Source organism: Macaca mulatta, chromosome 1 (genome assembly GCF_049350105.2).
Source record: "Macaca mulatta isolate MMU2019108-1 chromosome 1, T2T-MMU8v2.0, whole genome shotgun sequence".
In the NCBI taxonomy this organism is placed as follows: Eukaryota; Metazoa; Chordata; class Mammalia; order Primates; family Cercopithecidae; genus Macaca; species Macaca mulatta.
This window is the reverse complement of record NC_133406.1, coordinates 175765899-175778878: the sequence shown is the minus strand read 5'-3', so window position 1 is coordinate 175778878 and position 12980 is coordinate 175765899. Positions and strand designations below refer to the sequence as shown.

Here is a 12980-nt window from a genome sequence, read left to right as displayed (position 1 = left end):
CTACAGGCACATGGCAGCATGCTCAGCTGTGTTCTTGAATTGCCCGCATTGTTTGACACAGCAAGAAATCACAAAGTGTAGTACTTCTTGATCAGCTATGAAGAGGTGAGAGGGTTAAACTATGAGGCGAGATCCACATAAAGAAGTAGCGTTGAGGGGCTGCTGCAAAAAGGATGGTAGGAGATTACAGGAAGGCCTGACCAGAGCTTGGACAGCAGGGAGGAAAGGAGGACAGCCAACAAGTACCAGGCAGCATGGTCAACTGGCCTGACCTAAACAATGATGACATGCCCCGTCACTAAAACATGGGCTCTCTGCATACCAAAGGCAATTGAAAAGGTTCTAGGACCAACCAGATTGGACCATGACAGCCATTCTGTATGTTGTGGACGATCAACGGGGGGGCCACGTCGGTGCAGAGGTAATGATGGGCGTCTGCGGTGAGCCGGAAGTAGCCATCTACCAGTGACACAAAGGACAAGGCCTCCTCATGGGAAGAGAGCTTCAGTTCCTATTGAGAGAGAAGAAATCCCCATGGTTACATCATGTCTGTATCAGCTTAAGCAGCTGACTCTATAGGGAGGTACACGGTGAGAAGATTTTTATAACCCAGTGGGAACCTCAAAGGGAAAACCTTTTCATCAGTACTAAATATACCCCTTGCATGCATGCATGCATGCATTTATTTATTTATTTATTTATTTATTTATTTATTTATTTTAAGATGGGGTTTCACTCTGTCACCCAGGCTGGAGTGCAGTGGCAAGATCTTGGCTCACTGCAACCTCCACCTCCTGGGTCCAAGCGATTTTTCTGCCTCAGCCTCCCAACTAGCTGGAATTACAGGCACCTGCCACCACGCCTGGCTAATTTCTGTATTTTTAGTAGATACGGGGTTTCACCATGTTGGCCAGACTGGTCTTGAACTCCCGACCTCAAGTGATCTCCCACCTTGGTCTCCCAAAGTGCTGGGATTACAGCCATGAGCCACTGCGCCCAGTCTCCCTTGCATTTACATAGGACTTTCACTGTTCAACACATTTTCCCATCTATTATCTTAAACTATCAGATGAGGTTAGTGTATGCGTGCGTGTGTGTGTGTGTATGTGTGTGTGTGTGTGTGTGTGTGTGTGTGTTGCGGGTGACGTGGTGGGGGAGGCTGTGGCAGGCAGGGAGACATGCAGAGAAGCTGTCCCCCGGGTCCAGACGGGAGAAGAGGAAGCCTGAATCAAGGTGGCAGAGGCATAAAAGTAGAGGTGGGAAGGGGCAGAGCATGCACCCTGATCTTGGCACTAAACAGTGAGTGGCTGAATCAGCATTATTCCTGCTTGGGAGAAAAGAAACAGAGGCAGTGTGGTTCATCTCACAGCAGACCTGCTCTATAAGGTGAAACTCCTGGATTTTAATCTAGGAATAATCCCAGGCCCAGTGAAGAGGTTGCTAGATTAAGCCTAGGGAGCTCTGAGAGTTGGAGGGAGCAGCGCGTCTTACTCAGAGTGGGAAGGGGCAAAGGCACCTGTGGAGAAGGAGAGAGGGGCTTTCCATCAAGGGAGGTGTTCTGAAAGACACCTGCGTTGTAGATAAGGGGTACTTTTGTCTTGATCACTGATCCCTGAAGAGACTGCACATTTGACAGGAACTGAGGTCAATCAAGAACGTTTCCCGGCAAGGGAAGGTATGCAAAAGCCGTGATTTGGAGCTTTGACTCACAAAAAACATTAAAAAGCATCTAAGGCTTTAAAAAAGAGCAAAATGACTTTCATAGCCTGTAGAAAGGAGAGGCAGGTGGTAGACACGAGAGGACAGTGAAGGGAAAAAGGAGCAGGGGGGACAAGCCACTCGGCAGGAGAGAGGTCAGGGGCCTAGTGCAGCTGTGATGGCGAAGGAAGCATGCCTGGGGCTACGAGCAAGGAGGCCTGGAGAGGGCAGGGTCACCACAGGAATGGTGCCTTAGGAAAGAAACCACACTGAGCACGCTGCCTTGCGGGTGTGACCAGGCACCCACCTGTGGATATCCCTGAAGAGCAAATTCAAGATGCTCTGGAACAAGGGGTAGGCTGGCCTGGGCAGCCCCTCACCCAGCCACATGATAAGCAAGACATCTGCACTTACGTTTCCTGAGAGCAGGAGTCTAAACAGAAATGGGGATGCCAAGCAGATGCAGAGAGAAGTGATTGATACATCAAGGTCTGACTTGACAACATGCTGGTATCAGGGTTTCTTCAAAGTACTGCCTGATTAAAGGGCTTGGAAATCCCACGGCTGGGAAGGGACAATGAGGGCATGAGATTCTAAACAGGCAGCATGGAGCAGTGGTCAACCCTCAGCTCAGGCTCCAGAGCCAGCTGCTCTGGGTTCAAATCGCAGCCTCGCCACCTGCTAGTAGGGTTATGCATATGGAATCATCATTTTTATAGGTCAAAATGGTCAAATATTGGTAATTTCAAATATTTTAACCTAACAGCTGTCTGACCTTGGACAGGTTACTTAACCTCTTTGTGCCTCAGTTTCCCCCAACATACCCACTCATAGGGTTGACATGAAAATTAAAAGAGGTGATATTTGTGAAGTGCTCAGAATAGGAAGTGCCTGACAATAGTAAGGGCTAGCGTGGTAAAGAAAAACCAACTAATGGAGGAATCAAGTATTTCTTTCTTCCTGCCGTCCTCCTGCTCCCTCCACAGCACTGTAGCCTGGCATAGAGTCACTGGCCCATGTGGCCAGGGTGAGCTCTGACTTACATGATGGGTGCACCAACTTGCGTTGGTGCTAGACTTGACTGTGTCAGTCAGGACAGGACAGGATGGGGCAGGCTCATAAAACGTGCACCAAGCATGCATCATGTTGAAGAGCCAGATCACAGGCATGTCGGCCTCTCCCTCACTCCCTTCAGGGTCTCTGGGGGATGATAATGCCTTAGAAACCAAAGCAACACAGGCAAAATGCACAGGCAGGCACCAGACAGAGCTGGGCAAGTGCCTGCCACTTTCTCCCTAAGTGACCCTGTGCAAGATCCCATGTCTCTTGATTAGTCTCAGATTCCTCATTTCAAGTAGAGCTGATGCTCGGTACTCTAAGGTTCTCATAAGGACTAAGACAGACAAGACAGAGGCACAGCATATAACACGGGGCCTAATATCCAGGATGCAGCATATAACACGGGTACCCTAATATCCAGGATGCAGCATATAACACGGGGCCTAATATCCAGGATGCAGCATATAACACGGGGCCTAATATCCAGGATGCAGCATATAACATGGGGCCTAATATCCAGGATGCAGCATATAACACGGGGCCTAATATCCAGGATGCAGCATATAACACGGGTACCCTAATATCCAGGATGCAGCATATAACATGGGGCCTAATATCCAGGATGCAGCATATAACACGGGGCCTAATATCCAGGATGCAGCATATAACATGGGGCCTAATATCCAGGATGCAGCATATAACATGGGGCCTAATATCCAGGATGCAGCATATAACACGGGGCCTAATATCCAGGATGCAGCATATAACATGGGGCCTAATATCCAGGATGCAGCATATAACATGGGGCCTAATATCCAGGATGTGCTCCATAAACAGCGCTTCTTTTCTCGCTCCATTTCGCACCTTTCTACTAACGTCCATCTGAGCTCTTCCACTTCTCTCTTCACTTTGTTTTTACTATATTTTTCTAATAAAATTAATGTATGTTTTTTGTTTAAAAAAAAAGGAGGGGAGAATAAGAAAGTTAAAACCATTCATAATGCCACCATAAATAAGTAGCTGTTAATATTTGATTATTTTTCTAACAGCATGTGTATATACAAGGATACCTATTGGTATTTTGAACAAAATTGGTCCCATTCTATAGGTAAAGTTTTATATCCTGCTTTTTTCCCTGACCCTTTTTTCCAGGTCATTAAAAAATTCAGCAATCTGACTACCTAATGTTCTGCTACTCAGGCAAACTGTGATTTATTTTCCTATTCTCCTATTATTGTATATTTATTTTCAGAATTTTGACACTTTAAATACTAGTGGAATGAACATTCTTATTCATAAACTACAACCTGCCTCTCACATCATTTTGGAAGATAGAGTCATTCCCTAGATTCCTGAACGGAGGGATATATAAATATTTTCAAGGCTGTTAACAGGTTGCCAAACTGTTTTCCAAAAGGTTATACCAGAAAGACAAGTTATTCTGAATACAAGAAAGTGACTGTCTGCCCTAAACCGTATCACCAGGCTCTTCCTCAGCACTGAGCGTTATCCTTGTGACACGGTATCTGCCGCATTTTGGCAGAATGTGGCCTTTCCTGGTGTTGGTTCCACTCACCTGAAGAGTGCTCGCCGTCTCACCAGCCGCTCTCTCTGCATGCTGTTGGCTGTGACTTCCCCTGACACAAACAGGTTTATTTTGGCAGAGTTCCCACTTCCTGCTTGTTTAGATTATGTCCTCAAGTGATACCAAAAAAGAGGAAGTGAGATTAAACACCCCTTCCTCTGTCCCAGAGTCACTGGGGTGTGCCTGACACCACATCGATGACTGCCACTGTGGCTGAGGCTTGCTTGAGGGCAATGCAGGGCTTCCTGCTTTGCACTTCAGCTCAGCAGAGAGGCCGTGCCGGAGCCCTTGGGAGGAAACACTGACATTCGCTGGTTTTCTTTTCCTTCAAATCCACTAGCTTTGTGAATTAAATATTGATGCTGAGGTATATTTGGGAGGGAAGCAAATCCTAAGGCGGATTCACATTTCTGAGACCAAAGAAAGGCACTGGAATGTATCGGTGTAACTTTAAAACACTGATAATGCCTTGGTAATAGGAACTTTTTGGCTTCAATAAGAAAATCCTATTTTCTCTTTAGGACAGGAACTCTGAAAATCATGTGCTACAGAACGGAACTCAGCAATTCTCCCTCTCATCACCAGATCCAAACTTAAGAGCTTCTGGGACAAACTTACCATTTTCTTGTTGTCCTGCTTGTTAATGCTGACCACAGACTCCTTTATTACAATGTGAGTGATTTCAGGGAAGTAAGAAAAATTATTCCACTCTTCCCGGATCTTGTTTTTCTCCTCATCCTTCTTGTGTTTATTTTCCAGTTTTTTCCGCTTCAGTTTATTTTTTTCCTTTTCAACAGAAACAACCTGATAAGATACATGAAAGGGACAGAGTTAAGTTGCTTTCTTCTTCTTCTGTTGGTAAAAGGTCAATGCTGCTGGCAAACCTCTGCAGGGCCTAGGCCCAAGGAGGAGAAAGCCAGCTCGTCTGGACTTGCAGAAGGACTGGGGGAGTTGGCACCCGCAGGCTTAGGACCAAAGAACTGGGTTGTATCCGGGAATCCTGGGCTTTCACATCTGGAAGACACCTTAATGAGCACACTGTCTAAACTATATAATACACAATGTGCACGGAAACTCAGAAAGGGAAATCACTGCTCACTAGACATGCATCTACATTCAGGTCTCCTCACTTCCAGACTACTATACATGCTTTGGCACAGACAGATAACATACTCTTCCCAATTACCACTGGGCTGAACATGAGCTTTCTCCTTCTATCACCAATCGTCTTGACTTTAGAACAGTACCCAAGTCGGGATTTTCAAGAGAAGATATGCATTTCATGCTTGAAATAATCTACACACTGAATAATATATATCTGCACAAGGGAAAATATTTTGTGTTGCATGAGCCCTGGAGACCAGAAATCTAGGTTAATTACTTAACTCTGCCAATTACTTAACTAGTTACCTCATCTCTTTGAGCCTCGTTTTCCCTATCCATGAAATAGAGAGCTTACATCTTCACAGGGTTCTCTGAGATTAGACAAGTGCTAACGAACATAGTATATAGAACCTACTATATAGAAAGCCCTCAGTAAGTATCAGGCATTATTGTTTTAGCATGAGAATAAAACAGGAGGAGAAAATGAGTCTCATATTTTATTTATTTAATTTTTTGAGACAGTGCCTTGCTGTCACCCACGCTGGAGTGCAGTGGCACGGTCATGGCTCACTGTAGCCTTGACCTCCCAGGCTCAGGCGATCCTTCCAACTCAGCCCCCCAAGTAGCTAGGACCACAGGCATGTGCCACCACATCCTGCTAATTTTTGTATATTTTGTAAAGATAAGGTTAGGCCATCTCGAACTCTTGGGCTCAAGTGATCTGCCTGCCTCAGCCTCCCAAAGTGCTGGGGTTACAGGTATAAGCCACTGCACCCACCCACATTTACTTTAATATTATTAATTACAGTAATAATAATTGTAACAGCTATAATTTATTCAACATTTATTATATTGCCAGGCTTTGTGATAAATGTCATTTAGCTTCTTCACAGCCTTATAAGTTAGACAGTACCTCCATTTACCAGATGAATAATTTCTAGCTGCTGATAAAGGTGAAATAACTCTCCTAAGGCCATATAAGTCATGAAGCTAGGATCCGAACCATGTCTACATGGGTCTAAAACCCATGCTCTTAAGCCACTCTGCTCTATTTCTTCATCCAATAAATATCTCATAAAGAAGCTTCCATAAAGCAAAATCAATTAGTCAATTTCACAGAGCCAGAGGCCTAACTTCAGTTCTTGGCACAAATGCTTATTAGTCATAACCTCGGGCAAATTTAATTTCTCTGTGCCTCTTTGTATTCATCTGTAAAATGGAGATAATAGCAATACTTCCCTTAAAGGTTTATTTTTAGAAATAAATGAGTTAATACCTGTAAAACGCTTAGAAAAGAACTTGGCACATGGTAAACACTCAGGAACTATCTGCTGTTATTATACTACTACATATTATACATGTTGTTATATTTCCCTACATAACTCAATAAATACTTATTTAGACCTTGTGCTAAGGGGAATGATACATGGTCTCCTAAATAAACTCAGCCTATGGGAGTGACGGACATGCAGACAGATGACTCCAGCAGGATAAAAAGCATGCGCTATGTGACATGGGAATGTTCTCTTTGATCGACTGCCAACAGCCACTTACATTTGGTTTATGCCTCCACTGGATTCCAAGATTCCCAGTCACCATCACTTCATAGTACAGAACGTTTCCACTGTCATTCGAATGAAACCAATTCATCTCATTTTCTGATGAAATCAGCAACATGGAAGTCTCAAATATTTCAGCGCCATAATGTTTTGTCAAAGTTTCCAAGGTAGCCAAGTATTTCACCTTCAGGTCATGCGTGGACACGCTGCTGTCACAAATGGTCTTGTTGTTAAATTCCTTTAGGAAATCCTTGAAAACATTATTTATCCGCATCCTGGTGAGAAGGTTCCTCTGTCTGATGGACTTATTCAATGTTTCTGGAATATATCGCTTGTAGCTAAAAGAGAGTAGAAAAGTACATCTCTTTTTCATGTACAGGTTAGGAGAAAATAGTTGAGAAACAAATCTAAGTCCATGAATCCACATGTTGCCAAATGGGAAAGGGAGATCTACTCCCAGAGGACGTTAGATGGAGTAAGCACTGAAGATGACCACCGTAAGGAGATGGAGGTGAATAGAAACTGGGAAAGAAAAGAAAAGCACATGCTCCACAGATTTCACTGAAACGGGAATTGCTACAGGTATTGCCCAATTTCCTGGGTCACCAAGGCAGGGCATCTACATTTTTGCTTGCTAGCTTCACCATTCTTGTGCACATTAGTACTCATATCTACACACTGTTATTAGGATTGAGCATCGAATAGAAAACGGTCTGCAAGGTGTTAGGAGCAATTATCTCTTCGTGTGATGAGAGATGCTTTGTATGTTCTATTTGCATGTCTGATTTATAACTTTTCTAAACAAATCACATTTTTTATTTTAAAAATGAGAAAGGCTGGGCACGGTGGCTCATGCCTGTAATCCCAGCACTTTGGGAGGCTACGGCGGGTGGATCACTTGAGGTTGGTAGTGAGAGACCAGCCTGACCAACATGAAGAAACCCCGTCTCTACTAAAAATACAAAAGTAGCTGGGTATGGTGGCACATGCCTGTAATCCCAGCTACTCAGGAGGCAGGAGAATCACTTGAACCTGGGAGGCGGAGGTTGCAGTGAGCCAAGATCACGCCATTGCACTTCAGCCTGGGCAACAAGAGCAAAACTCCGTCTCCAAAAAAAAAAAAAAAAAAGAGACAGAGAGAGAGAGAGAGACAGACAGACAGACAGACAGACACAGACAAACTAAGGCTAATTAATACAAAAGACTTAGTGTTCGCCCTGTGACTATGAATCAGATATACTATTTAAAAGATCAACAGGTAAGCTGAAAGATTAGTTACCTCCCCAGGTGCTAATGGGCGAGTATCTACCACAAACAGAATCTAAGAAAGCTGACATACTGCTAGAACAGGAGTCAATGTTGAGAAGAACGTTGAGTGCCCATGAAACAAAGAACAAGTCCACTGGGGGCCAAACAAATATGGAGACTGGTCTGCTTGTTACTTCCAGGACTGAGACAGCACCTGGCCCCAGGTCATCCCTGCTGCATGGAGTGGCTTCAGAACAGTGGAAAATTGTGAAGTTTGGGATTTATCCTCAACAAATGTTGTAATTTTTCTTTTAGATTAATGTAATATAATAAAGAGAATTAGAGAAGAACTGTCATTTTTCAACTCAGCTTATGAAAAAATAAAGACAAAGTGCCCAAAGTGAAGGCCACAGAAAAAAGAGAAAGCAGCAGTTGAGCATGTATCGACTTAATCCCTGCATCACTGAGTAGCGGGCTGTGATCTGCTCTAGACTCTCTGGTCAAGCCAAGGAGAAACAAGCAGCAACCTTATGAGAAGACGCACGCTGCCTATCACAAACAATGCAGCTACGAAATCCCTTCTTGAAAATGAGACCATCTTCATTTATGACAATCCTAATAACCCGTTGGTGAAAAAAAAAGCTAACTGATGTCACAGATGGACAGAACTTAAATATTCCTTCACAGAGACTTGATCTCAAATGATATTTTTAAGTAAATGCAGTTTCCTTGAGAAATTTAATAGTAGTTGATCAATTCTCACATTAGAACTAACAGCTCTGTAGTGAACTTCTACAACGCATTGAGTTCAGGCTGGGGATGGTAGTAGCTGCTTATAGAACCGTATTGAGGATTTTTAAGATGGGTCCAAAACAAAAGGAAAAAATGCAGTGATAGAAGGCAGTGTCCACCATGGACAAGGAGGGGATGGAGAAGGCCTGGGGGTCACTAATTTTATTGGCATCCTCAGCTCAGAAATTTCACCCAAGCACAAATTTCTGAGATTAGCAGCCAACATCCAAAATCAAGACACAATTATAATTATTCTACGTGTATGTAGTCAACATTCTAAATAAGATCTGGGTTTCACAGAGAGCAAGGGTCAGCCAAACCCTAGCAGTAATTAAGGTGAAATGTGTAAGAACATGTAGAAACACCACCATCCTCACAATCAACACTTTGGCCAGCGGGAAGCTTTACCTGATGTCCTTGGGCAGTTCTGGCAACTGCATCTTCTTCATCATGGCATAGTGTGAGATGGCCAGGACAGCCATCCCCAGACACTCGTTTTCAATATCATGCCCATCCTGCTCGGTCTTGGGGTCTCGAATGGGAGCCAGGCATTTCACCAAATCATACTGTCCCTAGGAGCAAAGGGGAGAAACCACGAGAGCCCACTCGTTATTGATCTTGAGAGGAAGGCTCCCCACACAGGGAGGTGCTGCCTAGAAATGCAGCACAGCAACAAGACGAATCAGACTGACAATTTCTCTAGCATCAGAGCTCTTTTCAACAGAGTTGGGCGTGAAGGGGCTCAGGAGATGTCCTCCCACGCTCATTCATTTAACAAACATTGACTGAGCACCATGCCAGGTGCTGGGGAACAGTACAGACATATGAAGTCCCTTCACTATAGAAGTGATGCTGACAAACACTGCGTACTAGGCCTGGACTGCGCCAGAGCAAGGGAAAGTGACACTGGGCTGAGGTCTGATCATGCATTAATTCCACAAATGTGCTGAGATGGCCTTGTCTAGGAGCTGGGTATACGGGGTTGACCGGGCTCTCCCCTCCATTCTGGTGTAGCTCTGAAGAAAGGGGAACATTCCACAGTGCATCATCACCATGTATACATTTTCCCACATCTACCGTTTGAGTTTCCCATAGTGAAATGTATCACCAAAACATACCCCCCTCACTGATAGAGGTGCACAGCATTCTAAGAACTAACGCGAACTTTAAACACAAAAAATAAAACGAGGCTAACCAGCAGTGCCCAGCCCAGCTTCGTATAGAGTGAAAACGATAATTCCAGTGCCAGCTCCCACTGATTAAACCCAGCCTCAGTGCTGCCAGACAGTGCTTGGTTCCCTTATTTAGTCCTCATAACATCTTAAGATGTGGATGTTAACATCATCACCTCCAACAGATGAGGAATCTAAGGCACAAAATGGTAAACAGCCCCTATTCAGTCACTCCTTCATTTGGTAATTACTGAGAACTAATTATGGGCTAGATGTTACTCTAGGTGCTGGGGATACAGCAATAAACTAAACCACGTTCCTGATCTCCTGGAGATTCTACGCTAAGAATAAAGAAAAGAATAAATGAATAGGAATACCTAATGTCAGGTAGTTACAAAACCCCAAGTTGAGTAGAAGAACCGAGTACCCTGGGGGCTCAGGACTCGGCAAGTGGTAGGCTGGGATTAAATCTAAAACTGACCAGGACCTCTGTTCAATGCCATACTACAGCCACACTCAGTCTTCAAAAACTGACTTAAAGTACATAGAACGCTAAAGTATGAACTCTTCAGCCTTTCTCCAGCTTGCAGCAAGGCAGGCACAAAGCCTGGGAGAAATGTTCCTGCATACATGAGATACTCTCTTTCCCTGAAGAACTTCAGATTAATGGTTTTTGGATGGAGAGCTCCCACTGCTCCAGTTTCTCTTCTTTTCACCATGGGATATCTTGTTTCTCTCAAGTGAGGAAAGGTCACTGACATTCCAAAAACTTCTGAGGAACAATGATCTATGCCAGTAATGTGTGAAGAGCAAAGCAAAACCTGAAACTGTCTTCTTGGGATGTGGTTTTTTTGTAAACATTCACTGTAAAGCTACCTCAAGTCACTTATTCCTGAGCCTCCAAAAGGTCAGATCTAATGCCATGCTTATTCTTGAAGTATGACACACTCTTCCTGTACACTTCTATTCCCGGGAAAGGTAAAGAATAAATCTCAGCTATGGATACACAAAACTGGGAAGCTGAATCCAAAAAGACCAATCTGAAAATGGCCAGTTCATTTTCTTTTTTTCCCACACAGTATCTGCCTGGGGCTGTGCACTGTCCCCTTTCTCTGTTGTCTCTATGGCAGTTCTAAGGCATAGATGGAATGGAGATAATGCACAATTAGTAACTAAAGCCCTATAGTGGGACGTAACTCTGACACAGATACACTGATACGTGTGTGATCTCACACATAATGGTATACTCTAAGGAATGAATAAAAAGAACATGTACAGGAACACCTACATATGCAGTTGTTCACAACAGACTATAAAGTAATAGCATAATAGGGAAAATGAGAAAAACAGAAAATGTTCAGGAACGGGTGACTAAGTTAAATAAATGACAGCTTTTCCTCTGGACTCCAGCCTCATTACTCAATTTCCTAATTGAAATCTCCACTTGTATGTTTCACAGGCATCTCTGAAAAAGGACTCCTGATTTCTGCCCTTTCCCCACCCTCTTCCCCCAAGACCTTCTCTGTGTGGAGAATGACTCCATTATCCATCTGACATCACCCAAAACAGAAACCTAGTCATCATCTTTGATTCCACAAATTCTCTCAGCTTCCACATCCAAGTCAACAGCAAATCCTACCAATTCTATCTTCAAGATGAACGACAAATCTACTCATTTTTCTCCACTGCCACTGTTGCTACACTAGGCCAAACCAGCATTTTCTCTCCCAGGATCATTGCTGCAGACTCTCAGCTTGTATGTTTGAAGTGTACTATTAGACCCAGCACAATCTACTTTCCACATATAACAAGAATCATCATTGACTTGAAACATACATAAAATGAAGCCTTCCAAGTGGCTTCCCACCACACTCAGGATTAAAGCATAACCCCTTGCCAGCTCCTACAAGGCTCTGTGTATGCGATCTGCCCCCATCTGCCTCTCCAGCCTCGTTCCCCATCACCCTCCTCTGGTCTGCAGCCACATGGCCTCTCCTCACAGCTCTACTGGCCCTCAGTTCCTTCCCCCATTCTGTTCCCTCTACATCAGATCTTTTCAACTGAGGCTGATGGGAGACTCGGCAATATTGAAGACACTTTTGGTCATCACGCTAAGGAGAGAGTGCTACTGGTATCTACTGGGTGGAGGGCAGGGGTGCTGGTAAATACGCTACAATGCACAGGGCAGGCCATCACAGCAAAGAATCATCTGGCCCAAAAGGTCAGTAGTGCTGCTGCTGAGACACCCTAAATGGAAGAAATACTCCCTCACCCCTCTCTTAGAATTGCAGATTCCTTTTTATTCTTCAGGATTCATTATAAATGTTACCTCCTTAGAGAGACCTTCTCTGATCATATGATTTAAATTAGGTCTTCCCATTCAACCCCCCTTCTCCATATTCTCTATCACAAGCTTCTGCCTTCACAGTACTTTCCATAATTTCTTATGTATTATCTATGTATCATTTTATTTGCTTGTTTTCTAACTTGATGTACATCTGATGCATGCAGAGGCCATGTCTGTCTTGTTCACTCCAACATCTCTAGCACCTTAGCAGGTACAAGTGTCTGAGGCAAACAGTACACAGACATCCAGTCAATATTTGTTGAATAAATGAATTGTTACAAAGTCATTAAAACAACGAAGATCAATATTTTAATTGACATTTGAAGGACAAACAATAAAAAAATCAGATGAATAAAAAAGCAGTTTATAAAACAAAATAAACCATAAAATATTTTCAAAATCTACATAGTATCTAA

The 12980-nt window shown here is 43.7% G+C and overlaps 1 protein-coding gene across 17 annotated transcripts in view; it reads right to left on the bottom strand.

Annotated features, from left to right (window-relative positions):
- Positions 1 to 12980, bottom strand: part of JAK1 (Janus kinase 1) — a 130884-nt gene that overhangs the window by 26194 nt on the left and 91710 nt on the right. For all 17 annotated transcript variants that reach the window (XM_077997875.1, XM_077997883.1, XM_077998188.1 and 14 more), the window contains 4 exon segments: positions 9454 to 9617; positions 7001 to 7343; positions 4961 to 5146; positions 354 to 511 (listed from right to left, as the gene is read on the bottom strand). In XM_077997875.1, the coding sequence (XP_077854001.1) occupies positions 354 to 511; positions 4961 to 5146; positions 7001 to 7343; positions 9454 to 9617 (851 nt within the window).